We start from the raw sequence: 21,292 nt of genomic DNA on the forward strand, positions 1-21,292 counted from the left end.
TTAATTTTAATAAGGGACATTTCCTTAGCTAGAGAGAAGCATTGCTCAGGAGTTTATCAAACTTTTACTCATTTTGTGCTTGAGAAATCTACATTTATTTGTTCCTTGCATCTACACTCCTCAGCTCAAGCACTGAAATGGGAATCGGTAGACAAAATAGCACAGCCCATGCAGTCAGGACCATATGCTAAAGGAACAGCAGGAGAGCATTCAGTTCCCAGGCTGAGAACTTGGTGGGGGAATTCCATACACTGGGGATGTATCTTTACTGTCTGAAAAATGAATTTCAGCCTTAAGGCTCGTTGCACTCCTTCAGATGATTACGGTGAGGATAAAGGAATAAAATAAACAAAAAGAAGTTAAAAGTACTCAGCATTTCATAGATCCTTTACACACAAGATGAGATATGCATTTTGCTCCCATGAGGCAATCAAGCAGAAGCCATTGACGAACTCTGAAATCTGCTCTTCACAGCTTTAAAGGATCTGCTACATGTCCCTGAGAACCTGCAATGGAAGAATAGCATCACAGAATCATTAAGGTTGGAAAAGGCCTCTCAGATCATCCAGTCCAGCCGTCAGCCCACCCCACCATGCCCACTGACCACGTCCCTCAGTGCCACATCCACACGGTTCTGGAATACCTCCAGGGATGGTGACTGCACCACCTCCCTGGGCACCTGGTGCTACTGCCTCACTGCTCTTTTTGATAAGAAGTGTTTCCTAATACCCAGCCTGAACCTCCCCTGGTGCAACTTGAGGCCATCACCTCCTGTCCTATTACTGTTACCTGGGAGAAGAGGCTGACCCCCTTCTCTCCACAACCTCTTTTCAGGTAGCTGCAGGGAACGATAAGGTCTCCCCTGAGCCTCCTCTTCTCCGGACTAAACAATCCCAGTTCCCTCAGCCGCTCCCCATCAGGCTCGTGCTCCAGACCCCTCACAGCTTTGCTGCCTTTCTCTGGACACGCTCCATGGTGTGGATATGTTTCTTGTAGTGATGGGGCCAAAACTGAACACAGCACTGAGGTGGCCTCACTGGTGCCAAGTGCAGAGGGACGATCACCCCCCTGCTCCTGCTTGGTCACACCATTTCTGATACAATCGAGGATATCGTCGGCTTTCTTGGCCACCCGGGCTATTTCATACAATTGAGTTCGCAGCGCTGCTCCGAAGGGATCTACTGCCAAGTGAAGCACCCCTGTGGGGTAGAATCGTTTAAATAAACTCCAACATTCACGTTTTTGCCTGATTAAGATCTTGCCCAGCGAGCACAGCACTCGCAGGGTTGCACGGCGGAGTTGTGCCCCGCGCAGTGCAGAGCTGTCCAAAGGCAGCGAGCCGTTCCCGCTCTCGGCACTCTGTCTCCGTATCACACACGGGCCGGGCGGACCCGGGGGGCGTTGCGGGCGGCCCCGCGGAGCCGCACTCGCAGCGGGCGGCCGCGGGAGGGTGCTGCGGGCCGCGCCGCAGAAGATGTCGGCGGCGCGGTGCTGGTGGTGGCTGCCGGCGCTGCTATGGGGCGGCGCGGGGGGCTACGTGGTTCTCAGCTCGGTGTCCTGGCCGCTGCCCGAGGCGGGGGGAGCGGCAGACGAGCTGCACAGCTCCTCCACCGAGGAGGCTCTGCCCGGCCTTCTGGAGGAGGCGGGCGGCATCTGGAAGCAGAGCTTCCCGGCCTCGGCGTACCGGGAGGACGCGGCGCTGGGCCCCGGGGCGTCGGCGCGGCGCTCGGAGCAGGGGGCCGCCCCCTCCCGGATGTTCTCGTACCGCCGGCAGCCCGCAGCACCGCCGGGCCGCGCCGCCACCGCCCGCCGCCTCGCCCGACACGGCGCCTGGGGCTTCGTGGCCTCCCGGGCCGCCCACGGAAAGGTACCGCGGGGAGGGGGTGGCGGGTCGCTGCCGGGGGTTTCCGGCTTTAACGTGTTCCCCTGCGTGTTCCCTGGCGCTCTACTGAGACAGCTTTGATAGCTCCTGAACGAGCCCACAGCGTGGGTAGCTCACTGACCGCTTCACTAGCTGCTGACTTGGTCTTGTTATTTTAAACTTCAGAGAGCTGGGCTGAGCCAGTGGGCGCCTACGTTAACGTGAAACAACACGTTTAACACCGTATCATTAATTACACGTATACAGCTGTGCACAAAACCTCTGGTTCCACGTCAGGTTGACAGAGATTCTCTTGAAGCCCTAAGACTTGAGCGCTGCTGGTTGATGCACTCAGCGCAGCCCCTTGGTAGGACAGCTCCCATACTGGCTGCAGTTACCTGGAGGATTGCGTCAGGCTGGCGGTTAGGGAAAGGGGCTGCACCAGAGGCGTGGAACAGGCTGCCCAGGGCACCGATTGAGTTCAAGGAGCGATTGGACAGCGCTCTCAGATACAGCGTTTGGATTTTGGGTGGTGCTGTGTGGAGCCAGGAGCTTGGCTTTGTGATTCATGAGTCCCTCCAACTCTGGATATTCTGTGCCTCTGTAATATTACTGACAGCTGCTGGTTTTGTTTTGTTCTGTTTTGTTTTTTTTTTTCCCATTGCAATTCTTAATAATAAACAGGCATTTTTAGCTTCAAAGTTATACAGCTTCATTAAAGTATCCCTACTAATGTTTATGAGGACCGTTTATAAGCACTATAAACATTCAAATTCTGAAAGTGTATGAACATTAAAAAATGAAAAGCATGCACTCCAAGTAATAACATCATCCAGAGTTTTCTTATTAAGTGTTCACACTTAACTTGATTTCGCTGTAAAGGATTTTACCAGCTGCATTGACTGATAATTATACTATTTAACATGGAAATGACCACGAAGAAAGAAATATCTGAAGACATGAGAAAGTAGTAATTCAGTAAAAATGTGTCTCTTGATGACAGCAGAAGGTGGGAGACTGAGCAGCTGGGGGTTGCTGTCCTTCCTTCTAAATCTCCCTGGGTAATGACCAACACTGGGAACTGTCTGTGTGCAGAGATGCTGACGATGACTTATTTGGGTTTTGCAGATCCAAGGAATGCCCTATGGGAACCTTTTGCCTGTCAGTGACGGTCCTGTCAATAACAGCACCGGGATTCCTTTCTTTTATGTGACACTGAAAGATAATGCAGTGGCAGATCTCCTTAAGGATCCTGTAGCATCACTGACCCTACCAGAATCAGATGGGAATTTCTGCAGGTAACAGAATTTTATCTGCCAAGTACCAACCTCAGTGAGAACAAATGCAGGCAAATACCCTAATGATTCTATGATTCTGTTCAGGAACATGGTTTGGTGGATGACATTGGTGGTGGATGGATAGTTGGTGATCCTAGAGATCTTTCCCAGTCCTAAGGGTTCTATGATTCAGTGATCTCTCCTTGGAGGTGTCTCCATGAATTCTAGGCGTTCAAGATCCAATTATAAACCATAGTGATCTAGTCAGTAATGTCTGCAGAGTTTCAAGGCCTGTTGAAGTCAGAGTATCATAAAATCATTAAGGTTGCAAAAGACTTCTCAGATGAGCCAGTCCAACCAGCAGCCCACTGACCACGTCCCTCAGTGCCACATCCACACGGTTCTGGAACACCTCCAAGGATGGTGACTGTACCACTTCTCTAGGCAGCCTGTGCCTCTGCATTACTGCTCTTTCTGAGAAGAGATGTTTCCTAATATTGAACCTGAACCTCCCTGATGCAACTTAAAGCTTTACCTCTTGTCTTATCATCTTGGCACTCTACACAGATCATCAGGTTCAACTGCCAACCCATCACAACCACGCCCACTAAACCATGTCCCTAAGTGCCACCTCTACCGACACCTGACAGCTCTGGACATCCCACTGGTTGGGTTGTAGCTCCCGAGAAGAGATTTTGGTAAACAACAATCTTCCATGTAAAGGATGCTGGGTTTGAGATGTACTGATCTACAGCCGGTCTGAGATAAACAGGGAGCTTGCTTTCTTTCTCTCTAACCACACAAACAATGAGCACAGGCTGAAGTGTTACATGTTAAAATGTATGTATGTAAACTCAAAGCTGATAGAGTTTTCCCCCACCATGCTTTCCTCTGTGAAAAAGACGTATCTGCACCATATGTTTGTTTACAGTCAGTCATGCAACAAGCGTGGCTGGGTCAGCCTTGTGTGAGGTGTCATTTCCAAAGGCCTCTTTACGTGACGAGGTAGATGACACCAAAACTGTGTCAGACAGGGCTCCATTAGCAAAGCAGATCATAGCTGATATAGGGAAATAAATAGAATAACTGGGAATTACAGACTGCCTCAGAAAGAAATGAGATCATAAGGTCCTCTTTGGGGGAAGAGAGGTTTGTCTTAGGAGCTGCATCCCAAGCTTACTTGATTGGACCTGAATGTCATCTCAAATTTCACTCCTGCTATCTGAAGAGAACATGGGAAAAAAACAGTGAATGGCAAATATAAAGCAAGGCACTGTTCCTCTTGTCTGCATTTGTCTCCAGAATATGCTCTTTGTTTTCTTAAGACTTAGATGGTGGTAAAAAGAGTTATGTCAGGCTAATGTCCCATTCCCAAGGAATGGAAGGCTGCCAGGAAACGACGGCTTCCTCTTGCAATGTAAAGCACCAATACATACTTTCCATCATTACATTTATTAAGGTAAATAATTAATGTTTATTAAGGCCCCAGGAAGACTCATTGCGTTCTTCCAGTGCTTAAAGGGAGCTTATAAACAGGAAGGAGGCCAACTATTTACATGGGCTGATAATAATAGGACAAGGGGAAATGGTTTAAAACTAAAAGAGGGGAGATTTAGATTGGATGTTAGGGGGAAATTCTTTACTAAGAGGGTGGTGAGGCCCTGGCACAGCTGCCCAGAGAAGCTGTGGTGCCCCATCCCTGGAGGCACTCAAGGCCATGTTGGATGGGGCCCTGGGCAGCCTGAGCTGGAGGGGATTTGGACTGGCTGGGCTTTGAGATCCTTTCCAATCCAAACCATTCTGTAATTCCATGATAATTCAGCTTTGAATGGTTGAAAAGGTCAACAGAGTGGTGGAGCTAAGACTCCATTACTCCACATTACTCTGTTGCTTAAAATTATTTCATTAAATATTTTGAATTAATAATTTCAAATTGTAATTAAATTTATCAGTTGTTTCATAAAAGGGTAATGGAGCTTATTCTTGCTTTCTAAGCTTTTTCATTCAATCAAATAATGAACAGAATATCTAGATCAAGTACTTAAAAATGTATGGCCAGATCCACATCCCAGCAGCAACACAGATGCCCTATTTTCAGAGGCTCAGTGCTCAGAGCAGCTGCCATTGATGTCAGCTGTTGGTGATGAGCACTTCTGAGAATTACACATGCATTTAGGCACTGGAGTGTGGCCTTTCATCCCTGACTTTAAACATCCACTTTTGAAAGTCCTTGCCTTTTATGTTTTAGCAATGTTGCTGCCTGATTTACCTGCTTAGGAAGTGCCAATTTACCAACAAAGGAGAAATGATTCATGATTTATAAAAATACAAAATTCAGATACATCACAACCCTTCAAGAATATTTATTCACTGTCATCCTATTAAGTACCTATTAATTTCCCTAACTAACCACTGCTCTATTGCTCAGTATGTCTGTGCTTTGTGCTGCAGCACTCTGGGCACTGGTAATGCCTATTTCAGGACAGCTGAGGCCTCTCTAATTGCCAGTGGCCACATCCCTACACTTGTTGCTCCCTCTTTCTTTTGCATCAGCTCAGAAATTTGCCTGACCTTGAGTTCAAACAGAATTCTGAAGAAACTTGCAGTAGCTCACTGGGAGCCAGAGAAGCACAAGGGAGAACAGAGGAGGGAAGGTGGGAGAAAATAGGAGACTCCCTTTTTAGCATGTAACCACACTTTAAATATTGAGCTTGCTACTCAACAGAATACAAAGATTCAGAGTCTAATCACTGTTCCTTGCATTATTTATTTGTTTTCTGTTTACTTTTCATTATTTCATTATTGCAACATCTCAGCCTTCTGCAGCACTCCAGTACCCCACAGGAAAGCTTCAGCAGCTTCTGCCAGGCTTCTTCTATGCCAAGTTGTCCAGAGCGGCCGTGTGAGCAACAGGGAGCATCCTTAGTGCTGGGCTTTGTGAGGTGATGTAGCATTCTTCTCTCTCCTCCTTGCTCATGCCTGTTATCCTGGCAGACCTCATATTGTGCTAGATGTCAAGGCAGTATCTGTGAGGTTTTCTTCAAAAAAAGAAGTGCCATTTATAGATGGTATTAATACCAGAACTTCTCTCAGTCTAGGACATTATTAGTTGTTTTAATTCCAAAATAATTATGCAAAATAGCTGAAGGAATAATGCTCGATGTGAGAAAGCTCATGTCCTTATATGCCAGCAGTGAATTTGGCCTTGTAGCTTGTTTACATGTATAATTTTATTAGAATGCAACTATTAACCTGCTCTAAGTTGTGCGACTTAAAATAACTGAAAGCTGTTTGATGCTCATAGTCAATGCTTGGTGTTTGTGTTTGGTGCTCTCTTGGAGAATGCTCCTGACCTATTGCATACAAAGGAAATCTCTGGCCTTTTGCAAGAAAACATAGCTGACATTTCGATAGTCTTCTTGTATCTAATGAGTTTCAAGTGGCTTGTGTGCTTGTACATCAGTTTGATATTAAATTTAGTAGTGAATTTCATTTGCTTTGGTTCAGAATATACTCAGGTTTCAAATCTTGACAATAAATATTCCCCCTTTTGGGCTGTAAGGGATATAGGGTGGCCTTTTTTGTTTTCCAGCCTTAGTACTTAATCATCTGGGGAAAAAGAGTTAAAAAGCTCAAACTGTGCTGGCTTTTAAAAATGAAAGAAAGAGAGCTGTGATAGATGGTATCAGGGTTGCAATGCATGCTACTGTTGCAACTATAGCCTGGATTCCTCATCTCTGACCTATAGATTTCCATTTCCCAGAGGGACACAGGCTGTTCCTCTCTCTGCAGACACTCTCTGATGGTCAGGCTGCAGGAGTGTTAGTTAGTGGTGACACTCTGTCTGATCTGATGGCAGATAAATGGATAATGGAGGCAAGAAAAATTAAATGGTTCAAGGCTATAAATAGACTACACTGGCATGCCTATTCTGCAGAGAAACTGAAAAGATTGAGTCTTATTCTTGCAGATTTCAGAGAGAACAAGACTGGGGCCTATACTAAAGAATAGAGAGGCTATTGTTCTGAATAAATTTCCCAACACACAAGCTGCTTGGAAAGAGGATCTCTTTCCAAGTAAGATCCTGGACCTGCCTTATTACTGCTGCAGTCTGGAAAACAGGCAATTAATTTTAAACATGTGTCATCTCCTTGACATCAGGTTCAGCACATTCAAAGGGACCAAATGCAGCTTTCTGAGAGGAGGAACAGTTACATGGCTGCCATAGGCTGGTTTTCACACAAGGGGAAAAGAAAGAGAAGTGATAAGCTAAGTCCTTAGGTTCGTTTCCCTTTGCTGTTAGCTTGAAGATGGTGTTTCAAATCCTCACTGCAGACTGGGAGCGATTTTGAGTGACCCAGATTCCTCTGCTGTTTTATGACATGCATCAGAGATGGCTCCTTCAGAGCCATTCCACCAACCCTGTTTCATCTTCTGCTTGAGGTACAACACTGGCATGAACTAAAGCATCTCCAGCATTTTTGGAGGGCGGCAGGCCACCAGGAGGACTGCTAGAGGAGAGCACTTCGGCAGGTGAGAGTTCCTGTTCTTTGGCTGGTTGCTGGCTTACATGAATTGCAAACTTTATTCTGAGGCAGTCCTGAGAGAAAGACAGACTGCTTTGGATGGCAGGCACAGCCCTTGAGGTGTCAGTTGGTGATCTGATGTTTATCTGCCTCTGGGCACAGTCGCTTAATCCAAGGATGAACATAACAAAGCAATTTAGCATTGCACCTTCACACAGGGAGAAGTCACGCATACAGAAGACAAAGGCTGAATCCAAACATCCTTCAGTTTTTGGGAAGTTGAGAACCCACTTCATGGTGTTATGTGGCACAGACACATTTCTAGTTCAGGTATTTATACTGGCTCTTTTCAGTCATATGCAAATAATTATGTCAGTAGCTCTTCCTGAAAAAAATCTGTACTTAAAAATTCAGGAAGACATCAAATTAGAAAGTCAAATATGAAACCTACTATCATCATGACCCAATGCACGCAATATAGCTCCAAATTACTTTGTTGTTTTTTCTCCTGTATTCTTAAAAAAACAGCTTCCCAAAATCCCTGTCTGGTACACCAACATGTGTTTCTCTGACTTTGCTTACAGAAACAGTTGATGCTATGATTCTGGGGTTTTTTTGTTTTTTTGTTTTCCCTGTGAATTGTCTGTGGTTGAACTATATAAAACCTTCCTGGCTTAACCATACAGTTCAACTAAAAAAATTGGTTGTTACTGTCAACAAAGACAGGCAAAGAATCTGTCATGACATAAGAAATTACAGTTAAAGCATTCTAGAAAGTATTCTCTTCTAGGAACAGCAGAATGACTTAAAACATTCAGACAGGTAGACTATGAGCACTGGATCACTTGGATGAAGAAAAGCCATTGTACTCTTCAGCTCCCAAGCCTGACGTCAGGTCCAGCATGGAAGACAGCTCTTCTGAAAGTCAAGATGTCTTTTGAGTGTCTCTGCTGGCTCTCAAACGTTTGTCCAAGCCATAGCAGAGCAAAACTGCCCTACCATATCCAGCTGAAGGCCAGTAACAGCTTTTCAGATTATGAAATTGCTTTCAGCAGAGATTTTCTTTGACGTTCATGCCATGTGGATTAGCAGCACCAATGCACTCTTTATGCCTCAGAGACTCCATCAGTTAGTGACGAGCAAATGAAATGAATAAGGAGGATAACTCGCTTTTCAAAATTAATCAGATTTAATAAGCAGAATTATATGCACCCTGCAATAATTCCCAAAGCACATAGCATTTCCTTTGTTATTTCATGTAGATTTTAGAAGACAAGAAATTCTATGATGCCATACTAGCTATTTGGGACAAGGCAGATAGGGGTCCTATGCAGGAGGACAAAGTGCCTGCCTTGTGTGGGTGGAAGCAGATGGGGATCAGCAAGTTCATCCTCAGCCAGTCCTAATGGCATAGATTTATATGGATGCAGCTACCACTGCAGGACAATCTTATGCCACACATGAGGTGCTCTAAAGTACCAGGAATAGGAATAGCAATAATAGAGCTTTCTTGGCTCCCCCTTTCTCCAACTGCAGAAAGCTTTCACAGCTTCTTCTCTCTTTTGTTCTGCTCAAGAAGAAATAGAGGAGTAAAGTTTTCTCCTGGAAGGATGGAAAGTGCTGTCTTTTCAGGGGAGAAGAGTAGCTCTTCAATGGGAAAAGCAGGCTGGGGAAGAACAGAGAGATTCCCATCTATAGATCCCTGTTTCCTCCACCAGTCCCTGGAGCATCACTGAATTCTTCCACTTTCCTACTGATACCTTCTTGGGAACATTTGGTGGTTTTTCTCAAGCGCTTCCCGAACTCTTCTTCTGCTTTTACTGCTGATCTGTGCCAGTCTGTTCTATCTCAGTGGAGTTAAAGGATAAGGATAAAGGTAATACATGGAAAAACCAAGAGCCAGAGGATAATTCATCAAAGAAAGGATCTCAAATAAAAAAATGAACCCTAACAAAGTCCCAGTATCATCGCCTTGTGAACCCATATAATGACATCAGCCTGAACCATACATTCATCAGATCAGCACTTAGCTAGTTTTGGTACAGGAACCTTCTAATTGTGAGCTACAAGCTGGCTTATGCAGTAAACAATTTAATGAGTAGGTGGCACTCTTTGCCCTGAACCAGTCCTGAACTGTGACTCAGAAAGTGCAGAAGTGGTATGCAGTAAAATAAGCGGGACGTGTTCATCAGCAGTATGCTTCCCATCATTGCTGAGAAGCATATTCACTTGGACGCTGGCCGGCCCGTAGCTCAGCAGAGCTAGCTAAGATGGAACTCTGAGGGCCGGCTGAACGGAAGCGAATGCAGCTCCCTCTCCAACTTCACATGCTCACAGGAGAGAACTGCCCAGGGTGGGTCAAACTCTGCATACCTTGTTTGCTCACCATAAGCAGAGGGATGGAGACAATCAATTCTTCTTTCTTCACAAATCAGATGAATAATTAAGAGAATGTCTCTTAATGCACCATGTTCTTACAAAGTGCATAAGCTGAATCCTCTTCCATTTTCATCTGGCTTCAGTTAATTTCTGCAAGAAGGTGTATATATTTTATATAAGCATAAATAAATAAACATGTTCCCTATTGATTTGTCTTGTTCCACAAGTCGTTGCTTTTTCTTCCCTTCAGTTCTCATCACAGCCTCCATGAAGACCTCTCCAGGGCTGCAGATGATTCTCTAGCTGGGACCTAAGAAGCCATCCATGGTTTCCTTGGCATGGAGACAGTGCAGTCAGCATGCCTTCTCTTTCCATGGCTCTGCCTCCCCACAGCCCCCATCAGCAGTGCACAAATTTGATATAAAGCTGTTTCTGCATTCCTTGTGCCAACCAAGGCAAAAGGAACCCAAGGACTGAGAGCTGAATATGGATTAATTTAGGTAGAAGGCAAGAAATAACTAGGGAATGCATGGCTACACTCCTATGGATGTGTAGGAGGGATACTTTAGCAAATATACCTGTAAATTTATCCTTAATATCACTTCATTATCGTTAGTAAAAATATAAGCCATGTCACTGGCTGTATCCCCTTACTCCTAAGAAATAAAACCTGTGTGTACATTAATTACACCAGTAGCACCAATGAAAAGTCAAAACCCTTTCAGAACACGGTTAGAAGAGATTTAACTTCTAGTGTTTTTTGATTATTTAGAAACCATAAAAGTAATCATTCATTACTAGGGGAATCCTATGCCAAAAGTGATGTAGAAACAGATTTATTTCAGAATATGAAGGCCTCCTTTGATTGAAACAAATACTAATGTTAGTGTAAGATTAGAATACAAGGTCAACGTTCTGAAACAGAAAACCTATGATAAGAGGCAGTGTTAAAAGCAAAGCAGCCAAATACTAATACTAGATTCAAATGTGTGGTTGTCCTTGTTCACCTCTTCTAAACTTCATTGTGCATGTTTTTAACAAATAATTTGCCTCATTTCCCAGAAAAAATGAACTTCTGCCTCTCCAGAGCATTGCTCAGTTGCACAAAATTCAGTCTGAATAACTTTTACTGGGAATGGTAGTATTGTGTGTACCAGTGTAACATTCTGAGAGGAGAGAATAACATACAGAAAACTAAAAACAGAAGAAAGAGGCAGGGAAAAATATACAGCAATAAAAAGATTCCAGATATAGCTGTACAGTATGTAGGTTTTGTCATCAGCCATATATGCAGTGTGCAGTTTTTCCTGTAAACCAGGGAAAAGCCACATCTGACACACCTATCAGGCAAAAAAAAAATGCTTAAGAAAGGAAGGCAACATTCACTGCATAACAGCAACATCAAGTCAATTGCCAACTCAAAAATCAGCAAGTACTGAGAATAAATATTTGCACGAAAAGATCAAATAATTGCCATTTGAGAAGATATAAACCTCTTTCTGCTCCTACCTACAGCCACATGGATCACCTTGATCACTCTGTGAAATGAAGACATCCTTTAAAACAATCCCTGAAAGTAGTTAACATTTTACCTAGGGGCTGTACCAGACAAAAGCAGCTGCAAATAGCCCTCCTCACTTTCAGTTGTTTTATGGCACTACTAGGCTATGGATAGAATGGTTTTCATATACAAAGGGTTATTAGTTTAAAGCAAATGTTTTGAACTGCAGTTTTGCTAGTGAGAATTCCCTTCCATATTCTGAAGACTCAGTGAGTTAAATGTATAAAAATACGTAGGGTGCCAAGGTGATAGGATGAGAAGGAATGGCCTCAAATTGCACCGTGGACGTTCAGGTTGGAAAGTGGGGAAAAATTCATATCAGGAAGAGTTGGTGAAGCTACCACCGGAACAGTGAAGTGGAACAGTCTGCCCAGGGAGGTGATGGAGTCACTGTCCACGGAGGTGTTCAATAAATGTGTGGATGTGGCACTGAGGGATGTGGTTAGTGGATGTGGTGGTGATGGGTTGATGGTTGGATTAGATGATCTGAAAGGGCTTTTCCAACCTTATTGAGTCTATGATTCTGTGACCATGTAGACAAGTCTATACTATGAATGTACACTGGTAAAATTCCTTGTGTCAGGGTAAGGAATGTGGATTTTCAGGTATTCAGGACACCATTTGTTATTTCATAATTAAAAAAAAAAAAAAAAAAAAAAGTACTGCAGAAAATGGGGCCATTATTTATTGATGTGAACAGAAAGCTTGAGCTTGACCCTTAGTGGCTGAGCTTCCTCTCATGCATGGCAAGGGAAAAGAAGCACAAGTGCAGTTTGTCCAGACATCGTTAGGCTGAACATCACCTTCAGAGAACAGCTGCTCCATCCTGAACAGGATGCTGAAAACACGCCCCAGAGATGATGTGACTGCAAACGGCTCTTTGGATCTCAGGCTACAGACTGTGCCAAGTGCTCACTGGGCATAGCTGAGTATCAACCAGCTCGCTGTATTTCCTTGCATATTTCTGTTTGTGGTCCTATCTATAAAAGCAGACACTTTATCCAGTAAGCTAAGCAGTCTTTCATAACCATCTGTGGGGAATCTGCAGGTGTTAAATTAGCTGCAGGAGGATGCCCATATGTTTCCTGCATGTGATAGGCACATATTGAGAGTTACAACAAAAAAAGCCATTGCAGATTGCACACAGTTAATGCTAAAGGGCTCAAGCTGAGATCCTTAAGTAAAATTGCACACAAATGAGATGTAATTTACTGCACTGCTTCAGATTAAAACTGAGCAAGAAATGCAATCTTCATTTCCTAAAGTAGTTTTCAGGGCATATGTTTGTAAGTGGGGACCCAGTCTTGGGCAATGCTGAGCAGTCTCAGTGTGCTGGCAATGAGCCGTGGGGCTGTTCAGCACATCTACGGAGCAGGCCTTTGTAGTCATTTCATGAAACTTTTTTGCAGTTTGTCAGTTTACATATGATTTATATCACTGTACTGTAGAAGTCAGAGTCAGCAGTTGCTCCGTAGCTACTAATGGGAGTTATTTATTATTACTGTACAGAAAGAGCCAAAAGGCAACAAGTATCTACCCTGTCTCAGTTTGAAGGATGAGTGCAGTTGGATATATTTTTTTAATAGACCTTACTTGTCTCTCTTTCTTTTTTTTTCTTTTTCTTTTTTTTTTTTTTTGGCTCGTTCTGTGATGAAAAGCAATGTAAAGCAGTTGAAAAATGGATAAAAGTGAACAAGAATTGATTTTCTAGGATAGGCAGAAGGAAAAAGGACACACTGATACAAGCATGCATAGTTATTTTGCAGGCACGGTCATATGTCATCTTACTAATTCTTTTCAGACTCTTGAATTCAAGTCTGTATGTCTGGAAAACCTGCCATTTTCACATTTAAAAATATATTTATGAAGGCAGTTTTTAAGAGCATACATTAAGATTAAGAAAATGTCTACAGTAGAGATCTATGTCAGGTGAGTATTCGATCAACAGACCCCCTGAATGTTACAGCTGATGGCAGAAAAGACCTGCGAGGTTTGAGAAACTTTTGCAGTTTTGAATATTTATGCAAAAGCAAATAAAACAAGCTATTACACATGAGCATTTTTCTCTGTGCACAGAAAAAACGTAGTTGATCCGGAGGATCCAAGGTGCGCCAGACTGACACTCACAGGACAGATGGTCACAGTGCCTCCAGAGGAAACGGAATTTGCCAAGCAAGCAATATTTTCTAGGTCTGTATGTGATATGCATAGAGTATAGTACAGCCTGCAGTTTTGAGACAAATATATAGATGTGGCCATTTGGTATGGAAAAGCTGAGAAGTAACAAGCCTGATTTACTTTGGGGACAACAAAGTATGTTGAGCCTTTGCTGCTTTGAAATAACAAGCAGAGCTTCATAACCTCGTTTTATCTACTGAGGCAAGGAATATGGAGACACAGTTACTAAATGTTAGGTGTAAGTAAAACGTGTTTTGTAATCATGTGGCTCTGAGGAGAGATTCCATGAATACGGGGTGCATTGGTTAAGAGGGACACTGCATTTAGCAATTCTTCCTCACCACAGCATAAGAATTGTTCCTAATCCTGACAATAGCCAGAGCAAAGCTCTGCTTCCTTCCAGGTACCAGTCTGAAGCCTATATGCTTCTGTGATGCCAAACCTAATGGTTGGAAACAAAATTATGGATTGTCAGCTTCTCATCTCCTGGAAACTTTGCAGTCTGATAGCAAGTAATTTGTCCTTCCCAACGTTGCAGTTCTTGACACCTTCAAATGAGCTACAACAGAGAATAAAAGAGTGTGCTGTCGGGCTGTCCTGAGAGAAATATAGGTCTTGTAGCAAGTGGTTACAGAAAGAGTCTGTGCACAAGAACTGCTTCCAAAGCCATAATAGTTACAGAACACAGTCTCCAGTCAACAAACACCAGCACAGCCCTGACACCATTCACCTCACATCCAGTGTGTGCCCCACACCCTCAAGTGAGACCTGTTTTTATCAGAGTAATAGGCATCAAAAGCTCAAACTTCAGTTGGGACACACCTACAGCACAGGCTGCCAGGGATGGCCCTCCAGGTCATGTCCTGCCCAGTACAGCAAGTACTGTGGGGAAACTGGGATGTGCTGACACCCAGCATGGCCCAGATGCAATGTTCTCTCTGGCCTGCTGGGAGGGATCTGGGTGAACGGGTTTTAATAGGGTGGCATGAACAACAGGGTCAGTCTTGAGAAAATGGGGAAGCTGCGAGAGAAAGGCTTGGCAGGGCAAATTGATTTTTTACAGGTCTAGGTAGCAGTGGTCACTGGCATAGAAGAGAAGCACACCAAATGAACATGATCACAGGACAACCGAACACAGTCCCTCGCCATAAAGTCCAGTGCTGCTGACCAGTGCTTCTAAGCAGTCTTTGTTTTTTCTGATGCTCTGTAAGGAATAAACATATACACTGCAGCTGCTCAAAGGAATCCTCAGGGGAAAACCCTGAGGCAGCTGTCAATGTAGCCGGGTGGTCGTGGAGATGAATGTAGTTGACTGCAAGGAAGAGGGCACTGCTCTTAAAGGCAAATTTGGTTAACATTGTCATAGTGCCCTGTCATCCTCGTAGTAATTAATGGAACAACAAAGAAGCTGCTCCAGGTTATCACCTGCAGGTGAAGCAGGGCTGAGCTGCACCCTCAGCAGAGCTATAAGCTTCTCCTAGAAGTAGGTGGTAAACCTTCCACACCACCCAATAGACCAGAAAGAAATAGCTGCCACTTATGCAGTGCTTTGGGTGCCTGTAGGACACCAGCAAGTCTGCAATAAAATCAGTTAATTTGCTGTGGCTGCTCAGAAATTGGTAAAGATTGTAATAGTCCCTGTGGCTTGAGTACAGCTGCATCTCCAATGACCTGCACATGGCCTCAAGCCTCCACCCTCCTTTCTTACAAAAAATACAGGCTCACCAAGGGAGGAAGTGGAATACTGAATAAAACCACAACCTCAGTCCTTATAAGCCTTTAAGGCCACTGTCTCTGGTGGACCACTATCCTCTGGAGCCAAAAGGAGAGGAGCATCTGGGAACAGCTCAATGAAGCAATAACACACCCAGCAGGTTGCTGCTGGTTTTTGCTCATAACCATGCAAAACAAAACAAAACCTAAATTCTGTCAGCAATGCCCCTGAGATGCCCACAAATAGCCTAGGGGCAGCTGACTGGGAAACAGGGAGTTACTGGAACCCACTCATGAGACCCTGCTGGCAGGAGTTCAAGCAATAGCAAATATGGGGCCAAGGACAGATGGATGCTGTATTTGCACACAAGCCTTTTCTACAAAATTTGCAGAAATCAGATTACTACAAGAGTTTCCTTTGAAGAGATACAAACACAACCTTGACACATGTTCAAAAATTCTCCTTTAGCTGATTTTTATTTACTTATAAACCAAATCACATTTGCAACAAATTCTCTGTTCTGCAACAGAGGAAGGAGGTATTCATTGGCTACCTTAAGCTGTAGTTTTACCCATATTGAGGCGTGGAACATCATAAACCTTATTTCAAAGCAGGGCAAAAAAAGATGAATGATGGTGACTGTCAGATCTCGAGTTTCCTTCTGGCAAAGCACACTAGGCTGAAAAAAAAATGAGACAAAGCATATGATCTGGCACATCGTTTAATATTTCTTTTTTGTCCTTCCAGGCACCCAGTGATAAGAAAGTGGCCTCGTAGCTACGAGTGGTTCTTCATGAAAATGAATATCGAACACGTCTGGCTTCAGAGCTGGTATGGAGGTGTTTCTACCATTGCAGTAGAAGAGTATTTAAAAGCAGTTCCAAGTAAAGCTTGATTGAATGGGCTTTGATCTACGGCGCTTTCCTTTCTGAACACTTAAAAAAATTTCACTCTAGATGGTTATCTTACAGTGATATATATATATTATTTTCAAAAGGCTTCAAAATAACTCTGTCTTACGTGGAGCAGGGTGAAAATAAACCAACACAGACTTTCAAATTATAAAGGAGAGGTAGATAGCAGCCCTACCCTGCAATGTAGAAACACGTCATTTCAAACAGGCAATGTATCATCTTGAATGTATCTGTTTGTTTAGACTTTTTTTTTTTGCCACTCACTAACTATGGTGTTCTGTTTCACAGAAAAGGCAAACTTGCCTATTCACAGCCCTCCATGTATTGTGGAAGTATTATTGCTGCTCAGTCTCTCTGATATAAGTGCTCTCATCTAAACCTAATAACTACACCATTAGATATTTAAGTTGTTAAAGTATTGTGCTAAAGCTGCTCTCGTTTGCTAACTTATATTTTCTACATGTATTTCTTCCTAATTGTCTAATTTAATATTTCAATTGGAAATTGAGTGGAAAGGCTCCAAAGACTTTTTGTGGAAAAAAATGCAAGCTGCTCAAACAACACAACTTCAACAGAACTTGTCTTCTACCAACACAAAGCTGGTTAAACACGTAAAGAGACAAAACCAAACCAGGCTTACAGGGATTATCCAAATACAACTATAAACATTCTCCTAAGAAGACGTTAAGTATTCTTAGCTAGTCTGTTCCTGTTATGAAACACAAAAATTTTATCAATAGCCTGCAGTCCCACTTTTTTTGCACCCCATGTCCAGCCACCACTTTCTTTTTGACTCATTTATGCAATGGACGTTTGTAAACCCTCACCAACTAATCTAGGGATGGAGCCAGTCCCTTAGTTCTCATTTATTCCCTGAGGTTTAAAGAGTTTGTTCATGATATTTTTTTAAAGAAGTCTGAAGATAGATAGCTATTTCAGACCACAGAATGGCCTGGGTTGAAAAGGACCACATCGATCATCTAGCTTGCTATGCGCAGGGTCACCAACCACTAGATCATCAAAATACTCATTTTCCTAGTGTGGAAAGTGCTAACTTGTTTACAAACTCACTGTGAATAGGCAGCGAATATGCATCTTATAAAATAATCCCAAAAGAGTACAGAGCAGTTTTAATAATCTTCATCCCTTTCTTGAAATGTGCTGGTAATCTTATTCTGCAATTCCTAATGGTGTGATAGTGCAAAAGGTCCCACGGCTAGCATGTCACATCATGACACAGTTTGAAAACCATATGGCTGGTCTCCCTGTTACGTTAAGAAAGAAGCAGATTGAGATGGTTTTCTCTGAATCCCTGGGAGGGAAGCAGAGCCTTTGGCACTAGCCCACATCAACGCAGGCATGAGTAGTGTGGATTTCTCAGTGAGTGACCTGAGCTTTTACAGGTTAATCCCTGGCCAGAGTTCCAAGGCAGCTCAGGGAGCTGTGACCACCTGGAAGCCAATTAAGTGTAGCTGAGCTTATTTTGGTTCAGGCATGAAAAAAGAACATTATCCTCTGAACAGACCTGGGCACCGTGCTGTTTTAACTTCCAGGGCTACTCAGATTTTGGCCTCAAGTCTGCAGGCAACTCTAATGTTCCTAATATTCTGTAAGAACTGAAGGAAGATGTGGGGAGAAACTTTCTTTAGACACTTGGTAAGCATTTTTTTCTTGTCTTATTGCCAGTGAGTCTGCAGATCTCTTGCAGAGGTAATTACACAAGATGAGGAAGTGTCCTGTCTGAATGTATTTCCTGTATTTTCTTGGCAGATGAACAGCATCCTCCCATCTAAATTTGCCCCTAAATCTGGTACTGTGTAGTACTGAATCAAAATGGCTGGTCCTGTACAAATGTACAGAATACCATTCAATGAAATCATTCTTGATTGGAATAATTTTGCCATGGACATCTTTGTGCACTATGGATTTGACACTGTCCACTAGGATTAATGGGACTTTCAAAACAGAGGTCAGTAGGCAGAGTTCTAGGCACTCTAAGAGAATCTCCACAGGTCCAACTTACACATTTCTATGCAACTGTAATTAGACAGTTTGTCATCCTTGTTACTGCTATTCCTAGAGAAGTCTGAACGTCTCTCCCTCTGCCCCCCACAAATACACACATAGGGTGAGCAAATCCAGTGTTTAAGAAAGCTAAGGAACAGTGAGAATTTCAGAAACTTTCACTTCCATCCTTAGACATCTTGGTAACAGGGACGTGGTCTTAGTATGTGTTATCCATTACTGACTAACACTCTTGCCTTAAAGCAGTAAGGGAGCGTGTCCACAATATTTAGATAAAGAGCTTTAACCGTTTAAGAAGTGTGTGCTGTAAGAAAGGTTTTGAATTTATTCTACTTGCTGTGTCCCTGCAGAGTTAGATTAATTGGAGATATATACTGTGTTATAAATTGACACATTCATCAGAGAGCTTTTCTATAGCGACAAGCCTTGAGATTCTTGACAGAAGCTCAAAACACAAAGTAGAATGGCATGTAAAGTGACAAAAGAGCCTTCATAAGGAAACACTGCTGTAAATCACCTGCTCGCATTTCATGCTTTCTTCCTCCAAGGAATAGCTTCCATTAAAGTTCTTGAAAGTCTACATAAATTTATCAAAAATATGACGTGCAGATTTTTGAATGGAATTTTCCAGAGCACAAAAAGGGGAAGACACAGTCAATAATTTGTTTAACTGTTTTTTACATTATTAGTTATGCACTACTTCCGATTTTTCCTTAAAGAGGCAAATGTATCAAGTGGAATTGGTGGTCATATGCCAAGTGACATTTGTAAAAGCTTTTAATCAAAAGAGTCTTATTAAGATAGCATAATGAGATCAGATTTCCTTGAGACTGTAAAGGGTCTCATCTCACTTCAGCTTAAGTTGGTAGCAGAACTCCTATTTATTTGTTGTGCTTTGCTTATAAGATCAAAGAAACATTTTTAGAAAGTCTGGATAAGCCCTGAAAAATTTGTTAAGTATTTCAGCTAGTTGATGGGCAATGTATTGCCACGTATTCCGTATTTTACTTATTTCTTTAGCTACCCCAAAAACACTTGTTGCACAACACCTATTATTTAAAACTTCAACTGGGTTTTTGCAGTATTTAAGAGATGTATTTAATCATGTCTGTGTATTTGCTGAAAAAAAGGAAGACAAAGTTCTGAATCCTGGGCTCAAATGTTTTGCTAAATTGTGCACACATCATGCATGCACAGTACTAAGCACAGCTAGTCTTAACTGCTGTTCTTATTTAACCAAAGAATACTCCATTACTGATGAAATTTTCATCACTTAGCTGGAGGAAGTTCAGTATGTTTTATTTCTGGATGTGTACTGTAATCTGCAATGCCTTCTGATTTCTAAAGATACTGAATGTTAACAAAATACCCATCAAGGACAACATGCAAATAAAACAGTTTTCAAAGAGGAACTGCAGTTAGTATATCCTTAAGTGTGCAGGTGGTATGAGCCCGAGTAGCTTACTTTTTTTGGCAGCTATTCAAATTCCTGCTTTTTTCTGTTTTTCTGAACCGAGCTGATTTCTTCCAAAGCACTTCTGGGAACAGAGAATCAGATCTATCTTGGTGTAGCTTCACATCTCTCCAGGGATGAAGCAGCTGGGCACATTCTATCTTCCTTTCGTCTTCTCAGTTATATCAGTTCTGTTTTCATCATGGCAATTAATTGTTATTATTAACAACAATCGTTGTTCCTGTCTGCCAGGAGACTGAGCCGGCACCTATCAGGTGTGCATTAATGGTGTTTTGGAAGATTCCTCAGTGCTATTTTTTTCCACTGCTAGCCTTACTCTTGTAAGTTCTTGTTACAGCTTGTTCTTTTCTGTCTGCTTCCCTCTGGCGAGATTTCTTAAGCCCAGGCTGACAAGTTACCCTTTCATACTGTTTTCTCGCACCTCCTTTCAACAAAATTCAAGCTCCTCCACTAAAGTCTCTACTTCATTAAAAAAAAAAAAGGGCATAGGGAACAGCCTGTGCTTCCTTTCTATTTACACCTTATCATCTTTGTCTTGTCATTGGTTGGACTTCATTCTCTGTGAAGATCATGACAGTAGTTTCCTAACCTGTATAAACTATAATCAGCATCATTTTCCTGTTTCCAATGACTCCATACTCTTCAAAGAACAGTCCATACAGATGTTCCTTTCATTTTCACTTACTTACTTATTTTTTACCTCTGTCCCTTTTCTGGAGCAATGTCTATTTTGATTACACTAAGTACCTATCACTGTTTTTCAAAAAAAATTCTCACTTGAACTACAGTTTTGGGTTCATTAAAAATACTCTTTTTTCAATCTGCTTTTTGCCAAACACCTTCTGGCTCCTTCAAAATTCTGTTGCTTGCTGTTCTTCAACACCATCTACCCTCTACCTCCTCTGCTCTGCCACTAACTCCATTCACCATGTACCATTTAATATCCTCCAGCGTTTTCCTGTATTTTTTCCTTCATTAACTACTCTTGCTGTTCAGATTTCTTCTCCACAGCCCCTTACTGCACTCCATAGATCTGCCCTGGCTGTCATCTTGACTTTGTTCCTTTGATCTTGTTCTCACAATACTCAGTGCTTTTGGAGAGAGTCCCAAAACTATACTGCCAAGTATTTGGGGAGAATGCTTGAGTTACTTTAAAGAATAGTTTAGGGTTTAATTTTTTTTTTTTTTTTTTTTTTACTGGATTTATTTTACCAACTGTGAGCCAGAACGTGGAGCACAATGGCCTTGATGCTGACAGCGCAAAGCAGTCCTGCTGGCACCAAGGGCTTACTGAGCTCAAGGCCTTTGTCTGAGTACATCCTCCTCAGAAAGTAGGCCAGGCACTGCCAGATCTACAGTCACAATTAGGAAGAAGACTCTACA

General features: G+C 42.7%; 1 protein-coding gene across 1 annotated transcript; it reads left to right on the forward strand.

Annotated features, from left to right (window-relative positions):
* Nucleotides 1–1,474: 1,474 nt before the first annotated feature.
* Nucleotides 1,475–19,847, forward strand: CREG2 (cellular repressor of E1A stimulated genes 2). The gene is made up of 4 exons (XM_042867741.1): nucleotides 1,475–1,867; nucleotides 2,990–3,159; nucleotides 13,681–13,794; nucleotides 16,244–19,847. Exons 1-4 carry the CDS (start codon nucleotides 1,475–1,477, stop codon nucleotides 16,389–16,391), a joined length of 825 nt encoding a protein of 274 aa, XP_042723675.1. The 3' UTR covers nucleotides 16,392–19,847.
* Nucleotides 19,848–21,292: the final 1,445 nt, after the last annotated feature.

The sequence above is a fragment of the Lagopus leucura genome, unplaced genomic scaffold (assembly GCF_019238085.1).
Source record: "Lagopus leucura isolate 7727_CA_CO unplaced genomic scaffold, USGS_WTPT01 Super-Scaffold_100001, whole genome shotgun sequence".
NCBI lineage: Eukaryota > Metazoa > Chordata > Aves > Galliformes > Phasianidae > Lagopus > Lagopus leucura.

Bases quoted from the DNA above. Each gene is read 5' to 3' on its own strand.
- CREG2 (XM_042867741.1), top strand. From the start codon at position 1,475: ATGTCGGCGGCGCGGTGCTGGTGGTGGCTGCCGGCGCTGCTATGGGGC. The intron at 3,160-13,680 runs GTAACAGAATTT...CTCTGTGCACAG, and splicing joins TCAGATGGGAATTTCTGCAG to AAAAAACGTAGTTGATCCGG. The intron at 13,795-16,243 runs GTCTGTATGTGA...TTGTCCTTCCAG, and splicing joins AAGCAAGCAATATTTTCTAG to GCACCCAGTGATAAGAAAGT.